At 44.5% G+C, this 22,733-nt stretch overlaps 1 protein-coding gene across 1 annotated transcript in view; it reads right to left on the reverse strand.

The window, feature by feature from the left end:
• Positions 1 to 22,733, reverse strand: part of LOC127570976 (rab effector MyRIP-like) — a 380,937-nt gene that overhangs the window by 15,289 nt on the left and 342,915 nt on the right. Inside the window, exons 15-16 of the mRNA XM_052016945.1 lie at positions 21,944 to 22,045; positions 3,741 to 3,847 (exon numbers count right to left, since the gene is read on the reverse strand). Of these exons, the coding sequence (XP_051872905.1) occupies positions 3,741 to 3,847; positions 21,944 to 22,045 (209 nt within the window). The remainder of the gene's footprint in view (positions 1 to 3,740; positions 3,848 to 21,943; positions 22,046 to 22,733) is intronic.

Consider the following 22,733-nt stretch of genomic DNA (forward strand, 5'->3'; position numbering starts at 1 on the left):
AACCTGGGGTACATCTCATCCGGTCCCGGTGACTTATCTAACTGGGTGCTTTCCAAAAGTTTCAGCACCACCTCTTTTCTAATATCTACATGCTCAAGCTTTTCAGGCCGCTGCAAGTCCCCACTACAATCCCCCAGATCTTTTCCCGTGGTGAATACTGACGTAAAGTATTCATTAAGTACCTCCGCTATTTCTTCCGGATCCATACACACTTTCCCACTGCTGCACTTGATAGGCCCTATCCTTTCGCATCTCATCCTCTTACTCTTCACATACTTGTAGAACGCCTTGGGGTTTTCCTTAATCCTGCCCGCCAAGGCCTTCTCATGTCCCCTTCTGGCTCTCCTAATCTCTTTCTTAAGTTCCTTCCTTTTAGCCTTGTACTCCTCCAGATCCCTAACATTACCTAGCTCTCTGTACCTTTTGTATGCTTTTATTTTCCTTTTGACTAGATTATAGCCTTTGTACACAACGGTTCCTGTATCCTATCATGACTCCCCTCTCTCATCGGAACACATCTGTGCAGAGCTCCGCACAAATATCCCCTGAATATTTGCCACATATCCTCCGTACTTCTCCCAGAGAACATCTGTTCCCAATTTAATCTTCCAATTTCCTGCCTGAGAGCCTCATAATTCCCTTTACTCCAAGTAAACACCTTTCTAGCCTGTCTGTTCCTATCCCTCTCCAGTGCTAACGTAAAGGAGATAGAATTATGATCACTATCACCAAAATGTTCACCCACTGAGAGATCTGACACCTGACCAGGTTCATTACCCAATATCAAATCAAGCACAGCGTCTCCTCTTGTAGGTCTATCTACATACTGTGTCAAGAACCCTTCCTGAACACACCTAATAAACTCCACCCCATCTAAACCCCTCACTGTCTGGAGATGCCAATCGATGTTTGGGAAATTAAAATCCCCCATCACAACAACTCTGTTATTCTCACACCTTTCTAGGATCTGCTTCCCTATCTGCTCCTCAATAACCCTGTCACTATTGGGCAGCCTATAAAAAAGACCCAGCACTGTTATCGACCCCATCCTGTTCCTAACCTCCACCCACAGAGACTCCGTAGACAATCCCTCTACAACATCCACCTTTTCCGCAGCAGTGACACTATCTCTGATCAACAGTGCCATTCTTGCCTCTTGCCTCCCTCCCTGTCCTTCCTGAAACATCTAAAACCCGGCACTTGAATCAACCATTCCAGCCCCAGAGCCATCCAAGTCTCTGTAATGGCCACCACATCATAGCTCCAAGTATTGATCCAAGCTCTAAGCTCATCCGCCTTGTTCACAACACTCCTTGCATTAAAATAGACACACCTCAAGCTTGTCTGAACACATCCCTTCTCTGTCACCTGCCTATGGTACTTACTCCTAGCCTCCTCTATTTGAGAGCCAAACACCTCTTCCCCAGTCTCTCCAGTACAGATCCCACCCTCTAACAATTCTAGTTTAAACTCTCCTCGGTAGCCTTAGCAAACCTCCTGGCCAGTGTGTTGGTCCCCCGGGATTCAAGTGCAACCCGTCCTCTTTGAACAGGTCATACCTGCCCCAGAAGAGGCCCAAATGATCCAGAAAACTGAATCCCTGCTCCTTACTCCAATCCCTCAACCACGCATTTAACCTCCTCCTCATTCTGTCCCTATACCCACTGTTGCTTAGCACAGGCAGTAATCTGGAAATTACTACCTTTGAGGTCCTGCTTCTCAACTTCCCTCCTAAATCTCTATAGTCTCTTTTCAGGACCTCATTCCTTTCCCTACCTATGTCGTTGGTACCAATATGTACCACGACCTCTGGCTGTTCTCCCTCCCCCTTCAGGATATCTTGGACACGATCAGAAACATCCTGGACCCTGGCACCTGGGAGGCAAACTACCTTCCGAGTTTCTTTCCTGCGTCCACAGAATCGCTTGTCTTCCCACCTAACTATAGAGTCCCCTATCACTACTGCCCTCCTCTCTCCTTCCCTACCCATCTGAGCCACAGGGCCGGGCTCTGTGCCAGAGACACTGCCACTGTTGCTTCCCCCAGGTAGGCTGTCTCCTCCAACAGTACTCAAGCAGAGTACTCTTCCCCTTCCCCTTCCTCTTCCCCCTTCCCTTCCCCCTCCTGACTGTGACCATCTGCTTATAACTCCTCTCTATCACCTCCTCACTCTCCCTGACCAGACATAGGTCATTGAGCTGCATCTCCAGTTCCCTAACACGGTCCCTCAGGAGCTGCAGCTCAACATACCGGGTGCAGATGTAGCCCTCCCGGAGGCAGGGATACTCCGGGAACTCCCACATCTGACACTGAGTACAGGAAACTGCACTCATACTGCTTCCTTAACTCAAGTCGGAAAAGGAATTTTTTCACTAATTAAGATTTAGTAAGAGAAACTTCAGCCCTTTTATCATTATGCTTATCAGATTAATCTCCATCATTCACAGAGTCATAGCTAAACAGCACGGAAACAGGTCCTTGGGCCCAACTCATCCACGGTGGTCAAGGTGCCTTCCTGAGCTACTCCCAATTGCCTGCATTTGGCCCATATCCCTCTAGACCTTTCCTATTCGTGAACTTGTTCAAATGCCCTTTAAATGTTGTAATCGTACCTGCCTCTACCACTTCCTCTGGTAGCTCATTCCATATACGCACCATCCTCCGTGTGAAAAAGTTGCATCTCAGGTCCCATTTAAATCTTTCTCTTCTCACTTTAAACCTATGTCCTCTGGTCTTGGACTCCCCTACCCTGGGAAAAATACTTTGGCTATTCAGCTTATCTAAGCCCCTCATGATTTTATAAACCTCTATTAGGTCACCCCTCAGCCTCCTACACTCCAGGGAAAGAAGTCCTAGCTTATCCAGCCTCTCCTTATAACCCGAACCCTCCAGTCCTGCGAACATCCTCATGAATCTTTTCTGCACCCTTCCCAGTTTAATAACGCCCATTCAAACTGGCATAGCTTTTATGGGGCACATGACCTTTTTTGTAATATGATGACTGATATGACATAGCATTTTAAAAAAATTCCACTAAAATCTCTACAATAGACAAGTGTACAAGGATGTGGGTGACAACATTATTCCGAATGTAATGGCGAACAGAATAGAAACCTTGGTCATTTACAGCTGAGGAGGCCATTCCATGCTAATGTCAATCTAGGAAGAATCACCCACTCTAACTGCACTCCCCATTACTGAAAATGGGATTAGTGCTTGGTTATTGATCTCTCCAATGTTATCTATTAATGTGGTGCCTTGTGATGGAAACTATCACTGATCAAACTATGGAGTAGTTAACTACTGAACAGCCAACATTACACACATGCACACTTGTAATATTTTGGCAACATTTTCAGCCAAATTCATATTTTGAATGCACAAAGAAAAGGTTTAAAACATGCATTAGCAACATCTGGATAAAAGACTACTTTTATCTATATTCCTAGTTGTGACGACCACCAGTGTATTCAGTTCTGTCACAACAGCAAGTACATTCATTGGCAGTAAAGCACTCTGAGATGTCTACAGGTTGTAGGAATGTCATGGAACTGAAAGCCCCTTTTAAATAAAAGAGTATGCCTTAAATATCAGCCACAACCAGGGTCTAAATTTTCAGGTATTTGTCCTATACTGAGCAATGGAACACTGTAAAAGGAGTCTACGTGTAATTGCCCAGCCTTAGCCATCGTTGTTTAATTTGTTAACGAGCTGTAAATCGAAAGAGGAAAGAAACTTACTGCAGGATTTTCAATAGTGATTGCATCTTCCTTTGGGCTCTGTGTGGGTGCATTATCTTGAAACAAGCCAGTTCTGCTGATTGTCCCGATGTTGTCAAATCTCTCTCCTACAAAATTGACAAATAAATTAAAGGGACATTAATGGCTCCTGAGGCAATGAAAATTGCTTCTATGGACTGGAAGGAAGAGGATACATAGACCATGCAAGAAATCTGCCTTTTTCACTCCTGTTCCAAATGTGCTCAAACTGATCATGAACTCAGGAGAAGTCCGAAACACTATCAACCGTGGTTCAGGGGTAATGCCTTCAACTACAGGTCAGGAGGTTGTTGGTTCAAGTCCCACTCTAGAGAATTGGTTGGCACATACCGTGAGACTTGACGTGAGCACCTTTGAGTCCATCCTACAGCTTTATCCCAGACAACATTCCAGTTGAAGTTCTGAAGCTTGGTAGCAATAATGACCACAGAAAGGAGACAAGCTCGACAGTGGTAACTGCAGAGGGGTTTCCCTGCTGCCTGCCACAGGGAGAGCCAATGCCACAGTCCTTCGGTGAGGTTAAAGAGCTGCTGCTGGATTCACAGTGTGGATTCTGTCCACCCAGAGGCACGGTAGACATGATTTTTCACCGTGCAATGCTGGGTGCAGCACTAACTACTCTACCTGCTCTTTTTGATGTCACCAAAGCTTTTGACCTTTCCAATTGGGAGAGACTGTGGAACACCCTCCTCTAATGCAGCTGCCCACAGATACCTGCCTCCATCCAATGTTTGCTTCACTTGAGCATACAAGCAATGGTAGCAACAAATGGTCTACAACCTCAGGGCAGTCTGATATTAAAAAGAGGTGCATTTTTGCCCTGACACTTGTCTCAATCCTTTACCACAACATTACATCTCATCTCCAAACTTCTCGCAGGAGAGGAGTTAATTTTCATAACTAATGGCAAACTGTTCAACCCACAGTAACTAGGCTCCAGAATTAAGGTCACCTGAACCTCAGTAACTGAGTTGCACATACAGCACATTTTACTATAAAGTGTATAATTCATGGTGACTATCACTGTGAATCTCACAGTGATAAAAGGTAAATTGGTAAATTATTATCACATGTACTGAGTTACAGTGAAAAACTTATTGTTTTGCATGCTGTCCATACAGATCATCTCAGTACAATAGTGCATTGAGGTGGTACCAGGGAAAACAATAACAGAATACAGTCACAGAGAAAGAGCAGTGGAGGCAGACAATAAGGTGTAAGGTAGATTGTGAGGTCGAGTCCATCTCATGGTACTAAGGGACTGTTCAATAGTCTTATAACAGCAGGATAGAAACTGTCCTTGAACCTGGTGGTACGTGGTTTCAGGCTTTTGTATCTTCTGCCCAATGGGAGGGGAGAGAGGAGAGAAAATGTCTGGGGTGGGTGGGGTCTTTGATTATGTTGACTGTTTTACTGAGGCAGCAAGAAGTGTAGACCATAGAGGGGAGGCTGGTTTCTGTGATGTGTCCACAACTCTCTGTAGTTTCTTGCGGCCACGGGCAGAACAGTTGCCATACCAAGCCGCAATGCATCCGGATAGGATACTTTCTATGGTGCATCAATAAAAATTGGTGACGGTCAAAGGGGACATACTGAATTTCTTTAGCCTCCTGAGGAAGTATAAATGCTGGTGAGCTTTCTTGGCCCTGGTGTCTATGTGGTGGGACAAGGTGGGACCTATTGGTGATGTTCAGACAAGGTGGGACCTATTGGTGATGTTCACTCTGAGGAACCTGAAGTTCTCAACCCTCTCAACCTCAGCACCATTGATGAAAACAGGAGTGTGTGCACTGCCCCCACTCCTGAAGTCAATGACCAGCTCAGGAGACAATACCAGCAGAGGTATTGCGTCCTAGGTGCAAGGGTAAGGACATAACTTGTTGATGCAGATGGGGGAGAAAGGGAAGACAAGATCCAGAAGTCTTGGCTCCCATTGGCACACAGGTGGGAGCTGAGGAACTGAGGATCCCACAGTCAGACTTTTGGGAGCTGGGGATCAAGTTGAAAAGTAGGACACTGAAGGCTGCAAACTCTGGATTACTTCCAATACCAGGCACTAGCAGGAGGAGAAGTAGGGGCAGATTAATGGGTGATAAAGACCTGGTTCAGGAAGAAGGGCTTTGGGTTCCTGGGGCACTGGAAGTACCCCTGGGGTTGGAGGGAGCTGTTCAAGACAGATGGATTGAACTTTGATAGGACTGGGATCAAAGAATGGCAGGGAAATTCATTAATGATGTTGGGGAGGGTTTAAATTAAATTGGCAAAGCAATGGGCATCAGCGCAGTGTTGGAAAATCTTAGAGAGGGTGCAATAAAGATTGACTCGAACAGTGGCAGGGGTTAGGAGCTTCAGCTGTAAGGTTGGATCGGAGAACCTGCTGTCCTTGGAGCAAGGCAGGCTTGAGGAGATTTGATGGAGGTGTACAGGATTGTGACGGGATGTGAGAAGGTAAGTAGAGAGAAGATTCCTCCCATAGTGGCTGGCTCAAGGAGCAGAGGACACAGAGTTAAAGTTGCAGGGAAAATATACAGAGGGAACATGAGCAAAAACATTTTCATACAGGCGTGTTTACAACTTGGAACTCACTGTCTGCAGAGAATGGAAATATTGTCAGGCAATCAGAAAGGAAACTGGATGGACATGTAAGGGAAAATAATTTACAGGGCTGTGAGGAAAGAGGTTTATGGGATTCCTTTACCAAGAGCCATCATATGATGGGCTCAATGGCCTCTTCCTGTGCCATAACTCTACTCGTATACAAGACCTCAGTCAGGGTGCAATTAGAATTCCCTGTTCCTCAATTTATGGGGGATATTCAGGCTCTGGGAAGGGTACAGAGGAGGGCCAGAAGATGTGATACTGACTTTTCACTTGAAGCTTTTAAAGAACTATTCTGTGTGTGCCAGGTTCAGGAATAGTTTGATTCAAGGTTTTGAACAAGGGACTAGACCCTGCTTAATGAACTTATTGTTTCAGTCTAAAAGTTAGGCGGGAGCAAGGTCAAGTGTACCATTTACAGAAGAAGATAAAGTCACCCTGCTCCTTCTTTGAGAGACCTATTCTGTTTCTGGTTGGGTCAGAGTCCACCTCAAATAAGAAGCAGGTGTCCTGCAGCAGAATCGGTGTCAACGCCATTCAGTCACCAAATGGGATCAGAGAAGTTCCAACTGACCTGTGCTTGTAGCCAACATGTTAAGAGGGGCTTTGCAGGAGTGTGGCTGATGACTGTCTCTAAGTTTGAGGCACAAGAGACTGCAGGTGCTGGCATCTGGAGCAACACATAAGATGCTGGAGGAACTCAGCAGGTCAGGCAGTATCTACAGAGGGAAATGGACAGTCAAAATGAAGGGTCCAGCTGAAGGGTCTCAACCTGGAACGAGGACTATCCATTTCCCTCCATAGATACTGCCTGACATACTGACTTCCTCCAGCATCTTGTGCGTTGCTTCAGACTATCCATAGTTCATTGGTTTATTGTCACGTGCACTGACACACAGTGAAAAGCTTTTGTTTGTGTGCCATCCAGACATATCATGCTGTACGTAAGTACATCGAGGTAGTAAAAAGAAAAACAGAATGCATAATGTTGCAGTTATAGAAAAAGTACAGGGCAGGTAGACAAATAAAGTGCAAGAGTCACAATGAAGTAGATTGAGAGATCAAGCGTTTACCTTTTAGCATATAAGAGGTCCGCTCAAGAGTCTGATATCAGTGCACTGTATGAAGCATGGGACAGGGATACTGAGGCTTTGGAAAGACCACATTTTCCTGTCTGATATTTCTGAATGTCTGCATTAAAGTAGTCACAAAATAATATAAAAAGGGACTGGATGAGTTGCACAGAAGAGACTCTGAATGGAGTATCAAAGATGCAGTAGGAAACTGGGGCTGCGTAAGTAGCTGAATCTTAGTGGTGTGAATTGCACGCCTCTGTATGGTAATTCTCCAATTTCCCAATATTATTTTTGTTGAGATTCTTGGTTGCTTTTGCAGGCTTCAGCTAACATAGGCTGAAAGTTGGCAAAGGTTGAGATTAAGGGGCATAAAGAAAGAATGTAACGGAGGTACCTAAAATGGAGTTGAGAGGCAGCAAGCAGAGAACATGCAACCTCTCAGTCTTTTGTTCCAGCCTATCATCTCTGGATAAAACAAGATCAGCAAAGACACTGGCCGTGTGCTAGGAATTAATAAAGCTAGACCTAGCAGGACCTTGGCGATACTAAGCTCTTAGCCATCTTAATGGCATATGCACCATCAATGTATCATTACACGGGGGAGGGAGCTTGACAAAAGCGGCACCCTTCTAGTAAAATGACAGGTCTTCTCTAGAGATTATTAATCTTGATGAAATGGCTCCTTATGAAAGGTGTCCTATTTTTAAGCAGTGATTCAAAATCAGCACTCAACACTGCAAAAAGCATCTTAATTAATTGTTAACAGTAAGGACACACTTCAGACTCTGAGGAGTGTCTAATTAATCATTGTAAGTTCCATTTACCAAAAAAATCATTTAGAATCATCAATTATCAAATGTCAAGAACGTGTAGTGAGTTGGACATGAGTCGATTTAACCAAAAGTGGCAGGTTGCATTTTTAAATAACTGCTGAACTTTCAGAGTCTGGAGCTTGCTGTGATGATCAAAGACTGGTCTCTGGAAGGGGACTGACCCTATCACACAGAAACTGTACCTTTCTTATCTTTGTCAGAAGATTGTGGGTTTAAGTCTCACTCCCATTACGTTGGACACAACAGTCAAGGCCGACACTCTGGTGCAGTCCTGAGGTAGCAGTGCACCCATTCTAGTTTAGGCACCCCAAGAACCCCATCATGTGCCCTCAAATATAAAAACATCATCAGTAATACAACTCAGGAGGTGTAAAAACCTTTTGACAGAATTCATAATAATATTACCAAATTTCAAGATATCAAGGTACATTAATTAATAATAAAAATGAGATTTACAAAAACTTTAAAAGTCTCTCATTTCTGCGTGGGTGTTAACCTAGCTTTTAAAAAATGCAGGGACCAGCTCTCAAGCTGTTCAGTGAACCTCACATCCATACAACTAATTATAGCTCCATTTGCCCAAGAACCAGGAGCATTAAAATCAATCTTTGTTTTATTAATCCTCCAATTTTTGATGGCAGTAAAAATTAACCTTATTTATGAGCATCATACAAAATCTGCATTTTTTTTATATTGATCTCCAAACCCAGTTTAAAATAAAATTTCACAGCAATTTTAAGATTTCTAGGCATGCCCCTGTGAGAATCACTCACAAGGACTATGTTATCAGCAAAGGCTAAAATGGTACAACTTGCATTACCAATATCTAAATAAAAACTACACTCTGTCCAACAAACATAGTAAAATGTCCATTGCCATATTAAATATAACAAGAGAAGGGTGGTCACACTTTTACCACGGTGCTGTGCTGGAGTGAAGGCATTGTCCTCTGGATGAAACCTTGTACTAGAACCCCATCTGCTCTCAAGAGGATACAAAAGATCCCAAAGCAAGGAGGAGCAGGGGAGTTTTCCCCAGTTGCCTGGGGCCAACATTCAGAGAACATAGTGGGTGCGCATATACCTTTAAGAACTGCGTACCATGTGGTGTGGCTTTGGATAGGTTGCTGTATCAGCTACCTTTGTTGGTTGGCATTGTTCACCATCAGTAAAGGCTGTTTGGCAGGAATCTCTATCCTTGCCACTGCTTTAACAAGCAGCAGCATAGAAGAGTCTATAGGTGCAAGAGCATTCATCCCTCACTCAGGATCAATAAAGCAGTAAATCACATCACTGTGTGTGGAGGTTGCTGCATTCAAATTGGCTGGTGTTTACTGCAGAAGTGAATGCATTTCAGAAGTACCTCCTTGCCTGTAATATGCTTGATGGGGATATGAGAAAAGCTGCAGAAAAGTAAGTTATTCTTTTCTTTTACCTTTTATACTTGATATACCAGAGGTGCACATCTGAATGTCTAACACATATGCTTCTATTTGTTCAATCTGCCATGTCTTGCAATGCATTACTGAATTCTTCATTATGGCACACATCACAGAGATCATTATGCTAGATGCTATAGTAGCACATTTCTTTAATTACAATTCACAATTAAAGCACTGTGTAACTATTCCTAATCATTAAAAATACATGATAACAAGAAATGGAAGCAGAACTAGACCGTATGGCTTGACAAGCCTGGTCCAATATTCAATAAGATGATCCTAGGGCTAATTCCTATATCCTCATTCCCCTTGGTACAAACATTTCCAATGAGAATATCTGAAAAGAATTATCAATCATTCCATATGGATTGATTCCACTTTACACAGGGCAGAAACTGTGCAGTCATGAATTCGAACTGAATTGGTCAAGAGATTGGGAATTGTGCAGAGATGGAAAGGGACGAAATGTTGAGGCAAGTTAAACAAAGATTGTGGATTTGGGTTGTTGGAAGCTAGTGGGCATGGACATAGACAGCAATGTTTACACAAGTTGGGGAAGTGCTCTGGATGAAGGTATTTGAAGTTGGGTCAAGAACTGCAGTTGGAAGATATGAATGTCGTAGCCATTGGATTAGAGTGTTGGCAAGTTGAGCAGTGAAGGAGAAGGGAGCTTTGGATGAGAAGTGGGGCTCAGATCAAGGTCAGATGGGACCTGAGTCTTTAGCCTGTGTGATAGCAGGAGGCTGATACAAGTTAGGAGCAGAGCTGAGTAAAGCCTCCTAATTTTAATCTAATAGTTTATTTAATGCAGAGATTCGCATGGAGTCTCAACAAGCATTGTAATTACACGTCCAATTAATAGGAAAAGATAGATACTACATTGGAAGATAACAATATTTATCAAAGTTTGATAAAGTACACAAATATCCACAGTGAGGAATATTGCTGCTAATTAAATGCAGGAAGTGCATCAATTTTATCTTTATATCAAAAAGTCTCATCATTATGTGAATATATCAAGCAATTCAAACTTTCATAGCAGGACCATAACTGGTGCTGGGATACAGAGGCAGCATGCATCCATGCTTCTGTATAGTCCATCTTCATTATCTGAAAGACTTACTGTAATTCAGAAAGCAAACACTCTTAGATTAATGTTAGAATTTCAACTTGGCTAAAATGAGAGTTTATGTATATACGTGTATAACTTTCCCTGCTTGGTCTTCTGCATCACTGACCGATATCCCACTAACGATCACATCTAGTTGGTTGGGTAAAGAAGTTCAACGATTAGTACAAGGGTTGATGTGTATCTCTCATCAGAAATGTAACAGAAAATCTCACAAGTTAGGAGATCCCTGCTTTGCTCTGTTTCAGCACCAGGAGGTATTGCAATAAAGTTCCTTTGTTCTAAACCAGCAGAATCTTAATGGGAAGAAATATAGGTTTCAATAAAACCTCCCTCATGGTTGATTGAACAAATATATGATAATGTTGAAAGCCCTAAGGAACTAGCTTACAGAAGTGTGATGAACTGTGAAACATTCAAACAGGATTTAAATTATAGCATAAACAGCATTAAGAAAGTGGTTTGTAATTTCATCTGAGACTGTTGTAGATCTGTAATACATTAACTAAGCCAGTGCTTTCCCCCACTGTCTGACAACAAGTCTACCTCTCCCCTGAACTATACCCTAGCCTCAGGGTGGGCGCAGATAACACTTTTGCAGATGATGCTAAAGGAAGTATGCCAAACTTTGAAACCATCCGTAGTTTAAAATTTACGATCTTGGCATCAGGCCTAAACATAGATGTCCTTCCATATCATTCACTAGGACTAATCCCTGTATCCTCATTCTCCTTGGCACAAACATTTCCAATAAGAATATCTGAAAAGAATTATCAATCATTCCATATGGATTGATTCCACTTTACACAGGAGGACAAGAGGAACTGTGCAGTCATAGATTTGAACTGGATTGGTCAAGGGTTTGGGAATTGTGTAGAGATAGAAAGGGACAAAATGCTGAGGCAATGTCAAACAAAGATCATGGATTTGGGTTGTTGGAAGCTAGTGGGCATGGACATAGACAGCAATGCTTACACAAGTTGGGGAAGTGCTCTGGATGAAGGTGTTTGAAGTTGGGTCAAGAACTGCAGTAGAAAGATTTGAATGTCGCAGCCGTTGGATTAGAGTGTTGGCAAGTAGAGCAGTGAAGTAGAAGGGAGCTTTGGATGAGAAGTAGGGCTCAGATCAAGGTCAGGTGGGACCCAAGTCTTTAGTGTGTGATAGCAGGAGGCTGATACAAGTGAGGAGAACAGCTTCGCTGGGAACTGACTGAAGCCTCCTAATGTTAATCTAATAGTTCATTTCATGCAGAGATTCAGATGGAGTCTCAACAAGCATCATAATTACACATCCAATTAACAGGAAAGATGCTGCAATGAATACATTAGAAGATAACAATATTTATCAAAGTTTGATAAAGTACACAAATATTCACAGTGAGAAATATTGCTGCTAATTAAATCCAGGAAGCGCATCAATTTTATCTTTATATCAAAGAGTCTCACTGTTATGTAAATATATCAAGCAATTCAAACTTTCATAGCAGGACCATAACTGGTGTTGGGATACAGAAGTACTGTGCATCCATGCAGATAATGAAGACCAACATACGGGAGCACAGTCATAGAGTCATAGAATCTCACAGCACAGCAACAGGGCAATTCAGCCCACCCCATCCATGCCAACCATCAAGTGGTTGTTCCATTTACCAGCACTTGTCTGTAGCCTTCTATGCTTTGGCAATTCAAGTGTTCGTACAGATTGTTTTAAATGTTCTGAGAGTACCTGCCTCCATCACCCTCACAGGTTGTGCTTTGAGTGGGTGGTAGAGGGAGGTAGTCTCACATTATGAAACAAACTGGCTGAACACTTGAATGGCCAAAGCATATAAGGCTATGAACCAAGTGCTGGTAAATGAGACTAGCATGGATGGGTAGTTGATGGTTGGCATGGATGGGGCGGGATGACTTGTTCTGCTACTGTTGTGAGGTTCTATTGTGCTTCTTGTGACATTTATTAATGACTTAGATGAGGGGATGGAAGGGTGGGTTAGCAAGTTTGCAGATGACACAAAGATCGGTGGTGTTGTGGATAAGGTGGAGGGCTGTCGAAGCTTACAAAGGGATATTGATAGGATGCAGAGCTAGGCTGACAAGTGGCAGATGGAGTTCAATCTGGGGAAGTGTGAGGTGGTACACTTTGGAAGGCCAAACTCCAAGGTGGAGTACAAGGTTAATGGCAGGATTCTGAGTAGTGTGGAGGAACAGAGGGATCTGGGGGTTCATATCCACAGATCACTGAAAGTTGCCTCGCAGGTGGATAGGGTAGTTAAGAAAGCTTATGGGATGTTAGCTTTCATAAGTCGGGGGATCGAGTTTGAGAGCCGTGAAGTAATGATGTAGCTTTACAAAACTCTGGTTAGACCACACTTAGAGTACTGTGTCCAGTTCTGGTCACCTCATTATAGGAAGGATGTGGAGGCATTGGAAAGGGTGCAGTGGAGATTTACCAGGATGCTGCCTGGATTAGAGAGTATGGATTATGAGGAGAGACTAAAGGAGCTAGGGCTGTTTTTATTGGAGAGAAGGAGGATGAGAGGAGACATGATAGAGGTATACAAAATATTAAGAGGAATAGATAGAGTGGATGGCCAGCACCTCTTTCCCAGGGCACCAATGCTCAATACAAGAGAGCATGGCTTTGAGGGAAGTTCAATGGAGATGTCAGAGGGAGGTTTTTCACCCAGAGAGTGGTTGGTGCATGGAATGTGCTGCCTGGGGTGGTGGTGGAGGCTGATACATTGGTCAAGTTCAAGAGATTGTTAGACAAGCATATGGAGGAATTTAAAATAGAGGGATATGTGGGAGGAAGGGGTTAGACAGTCTTAGGTGTGGTTTGAAGGTCGGCACAACGTGGTGGGCCGAAGGGCCTGTAGTGTGCTGTATTGTTCTATGGTTCTATATGGTTGGTCTTCATTATCTGATAAAACATTGTAGTTCAAAAAAGGTGGCACAATGGGACAGCTAGTGAAGCCGCTGCCTCACAGCACCAGAGACCGAGGTTCAATACTGACCTCCAGTGCTGTCTGCACGATCTCCCTGTGACCGTGTGGGTTTCCTCCGGGTGCTCCGGTTTCCTCCCACATCCCAAATATGTGAAGGTTGGTGGGTTAATAAGCTGCTGTAAGTTGTCCCTAGTGTGTGGGTGAGTGGTAGAATCTGGGGGGAGTTGATGAGAATGTGGGGAGAATAAAAAATGGGATTAATGGAGGATTAGTGTAAATGGATGGTTGATGGTCGGTAGACTGAAGGGCCTGTTTCCATGCTGTATCCCTTTACCATTCTATGACTCTAAGCAAACACTCTTAGATTAATGTTAGAATGTCAACTTGGCTGAAATGAGATTTTATGTTATTAGGTGTATAACTTTCCCTACTTAGTCTTCTGCATCACTGACCAATATCTCATTAATAATCACATCACGTAAGTTGGGTAAAGAAGTTCAATGATTAGCACAAGGGTTGATGTGTATCTGTCATCAGAAATGTAACAGAAAATCTCACAAGTTAGGAGATCTGTTTCAGTATCTTGTGGTATTGCAGTAAATTCCTCTGCTGGAAACTAGCATAGTCTTAATAGGAAGAAAAATAGGCTTCAATAAAACCTCCCTCATGATTGACTGAACAAGTATATGATAATGTTCAAAGCCCCAAGGAACTAGATTGAAGCTAGCTTACAGAAGTGTGATGAACTGTGAAACATTCAAATAGGGTTTAAATCATAGCATAAGCAACATTAGGAAACTGATTTGTAATCTCATCTGAGACTGTTATAGATCCGAAATACATTAACTAAACCAGTGCTTTGCCCCCGCTATCTGACAACAGGTCTACCTCTCCCATAGATTAAACCCTAGCCTCAGGACCTCTGTCAGGGTGGGTGCAGAGCACACCGTTGCAGATGGTGCTACTGGAGCTACGTCAAATTGAGAATATGTCACCCTTGGTTTCAGAAGAGTTGTAGAGTAATGCAGCACGGAAACAGGCCCTTGCTTTGAAATTTGGTCTAAACATCCAACCAGTACATGACTGTCCTTTCATTTCCTTCCTAGTGTCAGCTGTAGCTCACCCAGAGACCAAAAATTAGTGGCTTCACCTCCCACTCTCAACATGAGCACAGAAATTTAGTTGACCCTCTGGGACAGAGTGGAGAGACCGCTGCACTGTTAGAAGGTGATGTCTTTTGAATGAGATGCAGAAGTGAGGGCCCATTGCTGCTCTTGCAGGGGTGAGTAAAATCCCATGGTGTTGAAGGACGTTACCTCAGGTGATCTGGCCAATACTGATCCACCAATCACTATTACTAAAATGTTATTTTGCTGTTTGTGGGATCTTGCTGTGTGCAAATTGGCTCCTGCTCTTTCCATCTTGCAACACTGACTACTTCAAAGAGTACTTCATTTTCTTTAAAGTGCATTGTGATGCAATTAGGTCATCAAAGGTGCTATCACAATGTATGTTTTTATTTCAAAAGTCCAGCATCAGAGCTGGATATGTCAGTCTCTGCCCGTCCTTATTTTTAAATTTTATTTACGGCGTGGTAACAGGCCCTTCTGGCCCAACGAGTCCGCGCCGCCCATTTTAAACCCGTATTAACCTACTCGTACGTTTTTGGAATGTTGGAGGAGGAAACCGGAGCACCCGGAGGAAACCCACACAGACACGGGAGAAAGTATAAACTCCTTACAGACAGCGACGGGAATCGAACCTCGATAGCTGGCGCTGTAATAGCGTCACGCTAACCGCTATGCTACCGTGCCTCTTAAATATAGTTCCTCTTAAATATAGTTGCCTGGAAATTCATCCCTAGTTGGTGGCAACATCTGTGTGTTGTTTTCTGCATCACTGACTACAACATATTGAATTACAAAGGGAGCATATAACACACAACGATATGGCATACTTAATGTACTGACCAGCTATGAGCACTTGGGCAAATCAGTCCCAAAAACTAGAATATAATCATAGAGTTATAGAGTAATACAGCACAGATACAGGCCCTTTGGCTCAACCAGTCCATGCCAACCACATTGTCCACCCAGCCAATCCCAATTTCCTGTGTTTGGACCACATCCCTCCAAGCCCCACCCCTCCATGTACCTATCTAAGTGCTTCTTAACTGATACTATTGTACCTGCCTCAATAACTTGCTCTGGCAGCTCATTCCATATACTCACCACCCTCTGCGTGAAAAAGTTGCTCCTCAGGTCCCTTTTAGATCTTTCTCCTCTCACCCTAAAACTATGTCCCCTACCCTGGGGAAAAGATTGTTACCGTCCACCTTATCTATGCCTCTCAGAATTCTAAACACTCCTATAAGGTCACCTTTCATTCTCCTACATTCCAAGGAATAAAGATCTAGCCTGGCCAACACCTCCCTATAATTCGGGCCCTCTGGTCCTGACAACATCCTTGTAAATCTTTTCTGCACTCTTTCCACTTTAACCACGTCTTTCCAATAACAGGGTGACCAAAACTCACCAATGACTTATACAACAGCAACATAATGCCCCAACTTCTATACTCAGTGCCCTGACTGATGAAGGCCAGTGTGCTAAATGCCTTTTTCACCACCCTGTCTACTTGTGACAACACTTTCAACAAACTATGCACCTGTACTCCTAGGTCCCTCTGTTCCATTACAGTCCCTAGTGCCCTAAATCCTACGTTGGTCTGACTTTCCAAAATGCATCATCTCACACCTATCTGTATTGAAATCCCTTTGCCATTCCTCGGCCCACTTCCCTAACTGATCAAGATCTCCCTGTAATCTACAATAATTTCCTTCACTATCAACAGCACCTCCTAATGTTGTGTCATCCACAAACTTACTGATCAAGCCTTGTGCACTTGCAACCAAATCATTCATATAAGTAACGAATAACAATGGTCTCAACACTGACCCCTGCAGCACACCACTAGTCACCAGTCTCCATTCCGAGAAAAAAACTTCAACCACCACGGTCTGCTTCCTACCTCCGAGCCAATTTTGAATCCACCTAACTAGCTCTCCCTGGATTCCATGGGCCCTAACCTTCCAAACCAGCCTACCATGTGGTTTCTTGTCAAAGGCCTTGCTGAAGTCCAAACAGACAACATCCACTGCCCTACCCTCATCTATCCTTTTTGGTTATCTCTACAAAAAACTCGAAAGGTTCATCAAGCATGATTTTCCATGCACAAGGCCATGCTGACTCCTCCTAATCAGACTCTGTCTATCCAAATGCTGGTAGATCTTGTCCCTCTGAATTCTCTCCAGTAACTTCCCCACTACTGACATCAAGTTGACCAGCCTGTAGTTCCCTGGCTTGTCCTTGCTACCCTTCTTAAACAACAGAACAATATTAGCCACCTTCCAGTCTTTGGGAAGTCACCAGCAGCTAACGATGAAACAGGGCCTCTGCAACTTCTTCTCTAGCCTCCCACAAAGTCTAAGGATGTACTCAGTCAGGCCCTGGGGATTTATCTACCTTAGTGCACTGTAAGGCTGCAAATACCTCCTTCCTGGTAATATGAATGTTCTCCAAAACATCTCCACTAGTTTCCCTTATTCTCTTGAGCAACCATGATTTTCTCCTCAGTAAACACCAAGGAGAAATATTCATTAAAAATCCCACCCATTTCCTGTGACTTGAGACCTGGCTAATCTCTAAGGGGACCTATTCTCTCCCTAGCTACCCTTCTACGCTTAATATATCTATAGAAACTCTTGGGATTTTCCTTAAACTTACCTGCCAGATCCATGTCATACACTCTCTTTGTCCTCCTGATTTCCTTCTTAAGAGTATTCTTAATCTTTTTATAGTCATCAATGGATTCACTTGACCCAGACCTCCTAAACACAATATCTCTCATCAGCCAAGGTTCCCTAAACTTGCCGGTTTTACCCTTCACCTGAACAGGAACATGCTACTCCTAAACTCTTGATATCTCACTCTTAAAGACTCGCACTTGCTATTCGTTCCTTTCCCTTCAAACAGGCTCACTGAAATGACTTCTGCTAGATCCTGCCTAATAACCCCAAAATTAGCCCTGCTCTAGTTTAGGATCCTAACCGATTTTCCCAAACTAGAAGCGCAGGATGAACCAGGGGATTCACAGTCTGCTGTGGGCTAATTCTGTGGTGTTCAAGACTGGTAATCCAGAATCCAACAAGAAGTCCAGATATAACCTACGGAAGGCCATTGTGAGAGCGAAAAGGTATTTCCGTGGAAGTTAGAGACACAGTCAGATGCACAACAGCTGTGGCAGGGTTTTCATGCCATTACTTCCTTTAAGGCAAAACCTAACAGTATAAATGGCAGTGATGCTTCACTCTCCGATGAGCTCAACAACTTTTATGCACCCTTTGAAAGGGAGAATAACACTACACCTGTGCAAATCCCCACAACATCCGGTGATTCTGTGATCTCTGTCTTGGAGGCTGATGTAAGAACATCCTTCAAAAGGGTGCACCCTCGCAAGGCGTCTGGCCCTGATGGTGTACTTGGCAGGGTACTGAAAATCTGTGCCAAACAACTGGCTGGAGCGTTCAAGAACATCTTCAACCTCTCATTGCTGCAGTCAGAGGTTCCCACCTGTTTCAAAAAGGCATCAATCATATATCAGTGCCCAGAAAGATCAGGGTGAGATGCCTCAATGACTCTTGCCTGGTAGCACTCACATCTACTGTGATGAAATGCTTTGAGAGGTTGGTCATTAACTCCTGCTTGAGCAAGGACCTGGACCCGCTGCAGTTTGCCTACCGCCACAACAGGCCTACAGTGGATGCAATCTCACTGACTCTTCACTTGGCTCTGGAGCACCTAGACAACAGCAAAACATACATCAGGCTGCTGTTTATCGATAACAGCTTAGCATCTGCGACCAGTTTGAGTTGGCATCAGGGGCCAGAGTCAATCGCGCGAAGAGTGAGGCCATGCTCTTCGGCAACTGGCCCAACCGATCCATCGTCCCCTTCACCGTCAGACCTGACTATCTGAAGGTGCTGGGGATCTGGTTCGGAGGGGCTGGGGCGTGCAACAAAAATTGGCAGGAGCGAATTGGGAAGGTGAAGCAGAGACTGGGACTGTGGGAACGGCGCTCCCTATCGATAACTGGGAAGAACTTGGTCATCAGGTGTGAGGCGCTCTCAGGGCTGCTGTACTTGGCGCAGGTGTGGCCTGTTCCTCGCTCCTCTGGCTTGGGAATCACCTGTGCCATCTTCCGGTTCATCTGGGGATCCAAGGTGGAGCGGGTCCGATGGGCCACCATGCACAAGTCCCTGGACAATGGGGGTAAAGGTGTCCCCAGTGTCGCCCTCCTCCTGATGACCACCTTCATCTGTGGCTGCATCAGGCTCTGCGTGGAACCCAAGTACGTGGGCACCAAGTGTCACTACATACCGAGGTTCTACCTGTCCCTGCTGTTACGAAGGATGGGCCTGGCCCCATGGCAACACGGCGTCCCAGTCAGCTGGACGCTGCCGCGCTACCTGTCCTTCGTGGAAAAGTTCTTCCAGACCAATACCTTTGACCACAAGTCCATCAGGCAGTGGTCAGCACGGAACATCCTGCAGACACTGCAGGAGAAGGACTCAATGGATACTGTGGGGTGGTTCCCTGAGCAGACTGTCCAGACCATCTGGCAAAATGTCTCATCGCCAGAACTCACCAACAAGCACGAAGACCTCGCTTAGCTGGCGGTGAGAGGGGCCCTCCCAGTCAGATCCTTCCTGTATGGTTGGAACCTCACTCCCAGCGCACGTTGCCCCCGGGAGGACTGCGCTGGTGACGAGACGGTTGCCCACCTCTTTGCGGGCTGTAGGTTTGCGAGGAGGGTGTGGCGAAAGATGCCAGGGTCCTTGTCACAGTTCATCCCCAACAGCAGCGTAACAGAGGATTCTCTGATCTACAGGCTGTTCCCGGGGACACACACAAGAGACGGACATCAATGCTGCTGGAAGATCATCAACTTGGTGAAAGACGCTCTTTCGTCTGTCCAAAACTTGTTGGTCTTCCAGCACTGCGAGATGTCCGTAGGGGAATGCTGCCGGCTGGCACATTCCAGGCTGCAGGAGTACGTGCTGAGGGACGCACTGAAGCTGGGCTCAGCCAACGCAAAAGGCTTGGTGGGGAAGGACTACAGTTTAGGGTTCTTCTGCCACTAGAGAGGGAGGGGCGGGGAAAGGGAAAAGCCCCTAAATATTGTAAATACGGGACCGGGTAGCTTCCAGGGAGCCACACGTGTGGCATCGGTGCTATTTTCTATATAAAAAGGTAACACTAATGAATGATTTGTACAAGAATGTAAAGGGTTGCACTGTTTTGAAATTGTATATAGTTTGTCTTTTATTATGAATAAAGTTTATTTTGTGAAAAAAAAGATAGCTTAGCATTCATCACCATCATTGCCTCATTATTCATCATCAAGCTTCAAAACCTGGGCCTCTCTACCTCCCTCTGCAACTGGATCCTCAATTTCCTTATCGGGAGACCATCTCCTCCTCATGACAATCAACACAGGCGCACCTCAAGGATGCATGCTTACTCCACTGCTCTACTCTCTCTACAGTCATGACTGTGTGGCTAAGCTCAGCTCAAACGCCATCTATAAATTCGCAGATGACACCACTGTTGTTGGTAAAATCTCAGATGCCAACGTGGAGGTGTACAGGAGTGAGGTAAGTCGGCTGGTTGAGTGGTGTCACAAGAACCACCTTGCACTCAATGTCAGCAAGACCAAGGTTGTGGACTCCAGGAAGGGGAAGATGGGACAACACACACCAGCCTTCATTGAGGTGTCAGTGATGGAAAGGGTGAGCATCCTCAAGTTTCTGGGTATCAACATCTTGGGTAATCTATCCTGGGCCCAACACATCGATGCAATCATGACGAAGGCCTGCCAGTGGCTCTACTTCATTAGGCGTTTGAGGAGATTTGGTATGTCACCAAAGACTCTTGCAAATTTCTGTGGAAGTACAGTGGAGAGCATTCTGACTGGTTGCATCACAGCCTGGTAGGGAGGCTCCAATGTATAAGGTTTCAAGAGGGTGCAGAGGATTGTTGACTCAGCCTGCTCCATCACGGGCACAACCCTCCTCTTGAGGACCTCTTCGAGAGGCGGTGCCTCAAAAAGGTGGCATCCATCACTGAGGACCCTCACCATCCTGGACATGCCCTCTCCTCGTTAATACCATCAGGCAGGAGGTACAGGAGCCTGAAAACCCACATTCAACAATTCAGAAACACTTCTTCCTCTCCGCCATCAGATTTCTGAACGATCCATGAACACCACCTTGTTATTCCTTTTTTTGCACTATTTGCTTTTGTAAGTTATAGTAATTTTTATGTCTTTGCTCTGTACTGCTGCCATAGAACAAATTTCACACCATATAAGTCAGCGATTCTGATTCTGTCCTATCCTTTCCCATCACTATCTTAAAACTAATAGAATTATGGTCACTAGAGCCAAAGTGCACCCTGACTGCCACCTCATTTACCAGCCGTGCCTCATTCTCCAAGAGGAGGTCCAATATTGTACCCTCCCGAGTAGGGTCCTCTATATATTGACTCAGGAAACTTTCCTGGACACATTTCACAAATTCCACCCCATCCAGGCCCTTAACACTGGGTAGCTGAGTCAATACCAAGGAAATCTCCCACTAACACAACCCTTTTATTCTTACAACTATGAGCAATTTCTCTACACACTTGTTCTTCAATTTCCTGCTGACTGCTAGGGGGTCTATAATACAGCCCCACTAGAGTGACCCAACCCTTCTTGTTTCTAAGTTCTACCTATATGGCCTCACTTCCCCAAGAATGTGATCTCTAATTGATGAAATCAGTGTGCTGTTTTTGTCTGAACAATTACAGTTAGATGAATCTGACTCATAATGGCACTACACTTCTCATAACTCAGGTTACTGTGTAATGTACTCATTCTGGATACCTTGCTTTGGTGGTGCGGGAAGCTTTCTCCTTTGTTGCCTTGAAGAATCAATAGTCTCAGCCTGGAATAAAACACAAGAGGAACACTCCACCATCAAGCCACTACTTTAACAGGAAATGTTACCTCACAACAGTTTTGACACAAACTCTTTTCTTACCTTCGCCTCGGGCAGGTTACGTTTCTTCAGTAGTCGTTCACAGGGGACCACATTCAGACCTGCCACGTTCAGGGCTGAAATTCTGCGCTCAATGTCTGAAACCTGTTAAATGGATAACCATTACACAAACACAATACGATGCACACTGTTGAAAACAAATTGAAAGGAATCACTGCTGACAGGTGGGGCAATGACTTGCTGTTTTCTACTGCCACTCCCCTGCATTCTGTCTCTTCTATGACGTGCCATGGGAAGCTTTGCTAAAGGTACTACATCAGTAGAAGTCATTGAGCTCCTCCATTTATACCTCTCCCATATAGAAGAACAAAACAAAACTTGCATTTGGTGTACAACGCTAACCTCTGGGCCGGCACTTGGTGCGAAACAAATTGTAAAATGTGAGGTTTTCTGTTAATTTGTGGCTACAATCAGAACTAAAATCCGTAAGGAAAATCCAGGTTAAAAAGACACTTTAAATTCATGGTTAAAATTAGAATCTTTTTTTTTAATTTTTTTAAAAATGCCTGTTACAGCATGGTAACAGGCCCTTCCAGCCCAATGATTCCACGCCGCCCATTTTAAACCCATATTAACCTACCCGTACGTCTTTGGAATGTGGGAGGAAACCAGAGCACCCGGAGGAAACCCACGCAGACACGGGAGAACGTACAAACTCCTTACAGACAGCGACGGGAATCGAACCCCGATCGTTGGCGCTGTAATAGTGTCGCGCTAACCGCTATACTACCGTGCCACCCTACTTCAATAGATTCAACAGCAGCCTTCTAAA

This window comes from Pristis pectinata, chromosome 5 (assembly GCF_009764475.1).
Source record: "Pristis pectinata isolate sPriPec2 chromosome 5, sPriPec2.1.pri, whole genome shotgun sequence".
Taxonomy (NCBI): domain Eukaryota; kingdom Metazoa; phylum Chordata; class Chondrichthyes; order Rhinopristiformes; family Pristidae; genus Pristis; species Pristis pectinata.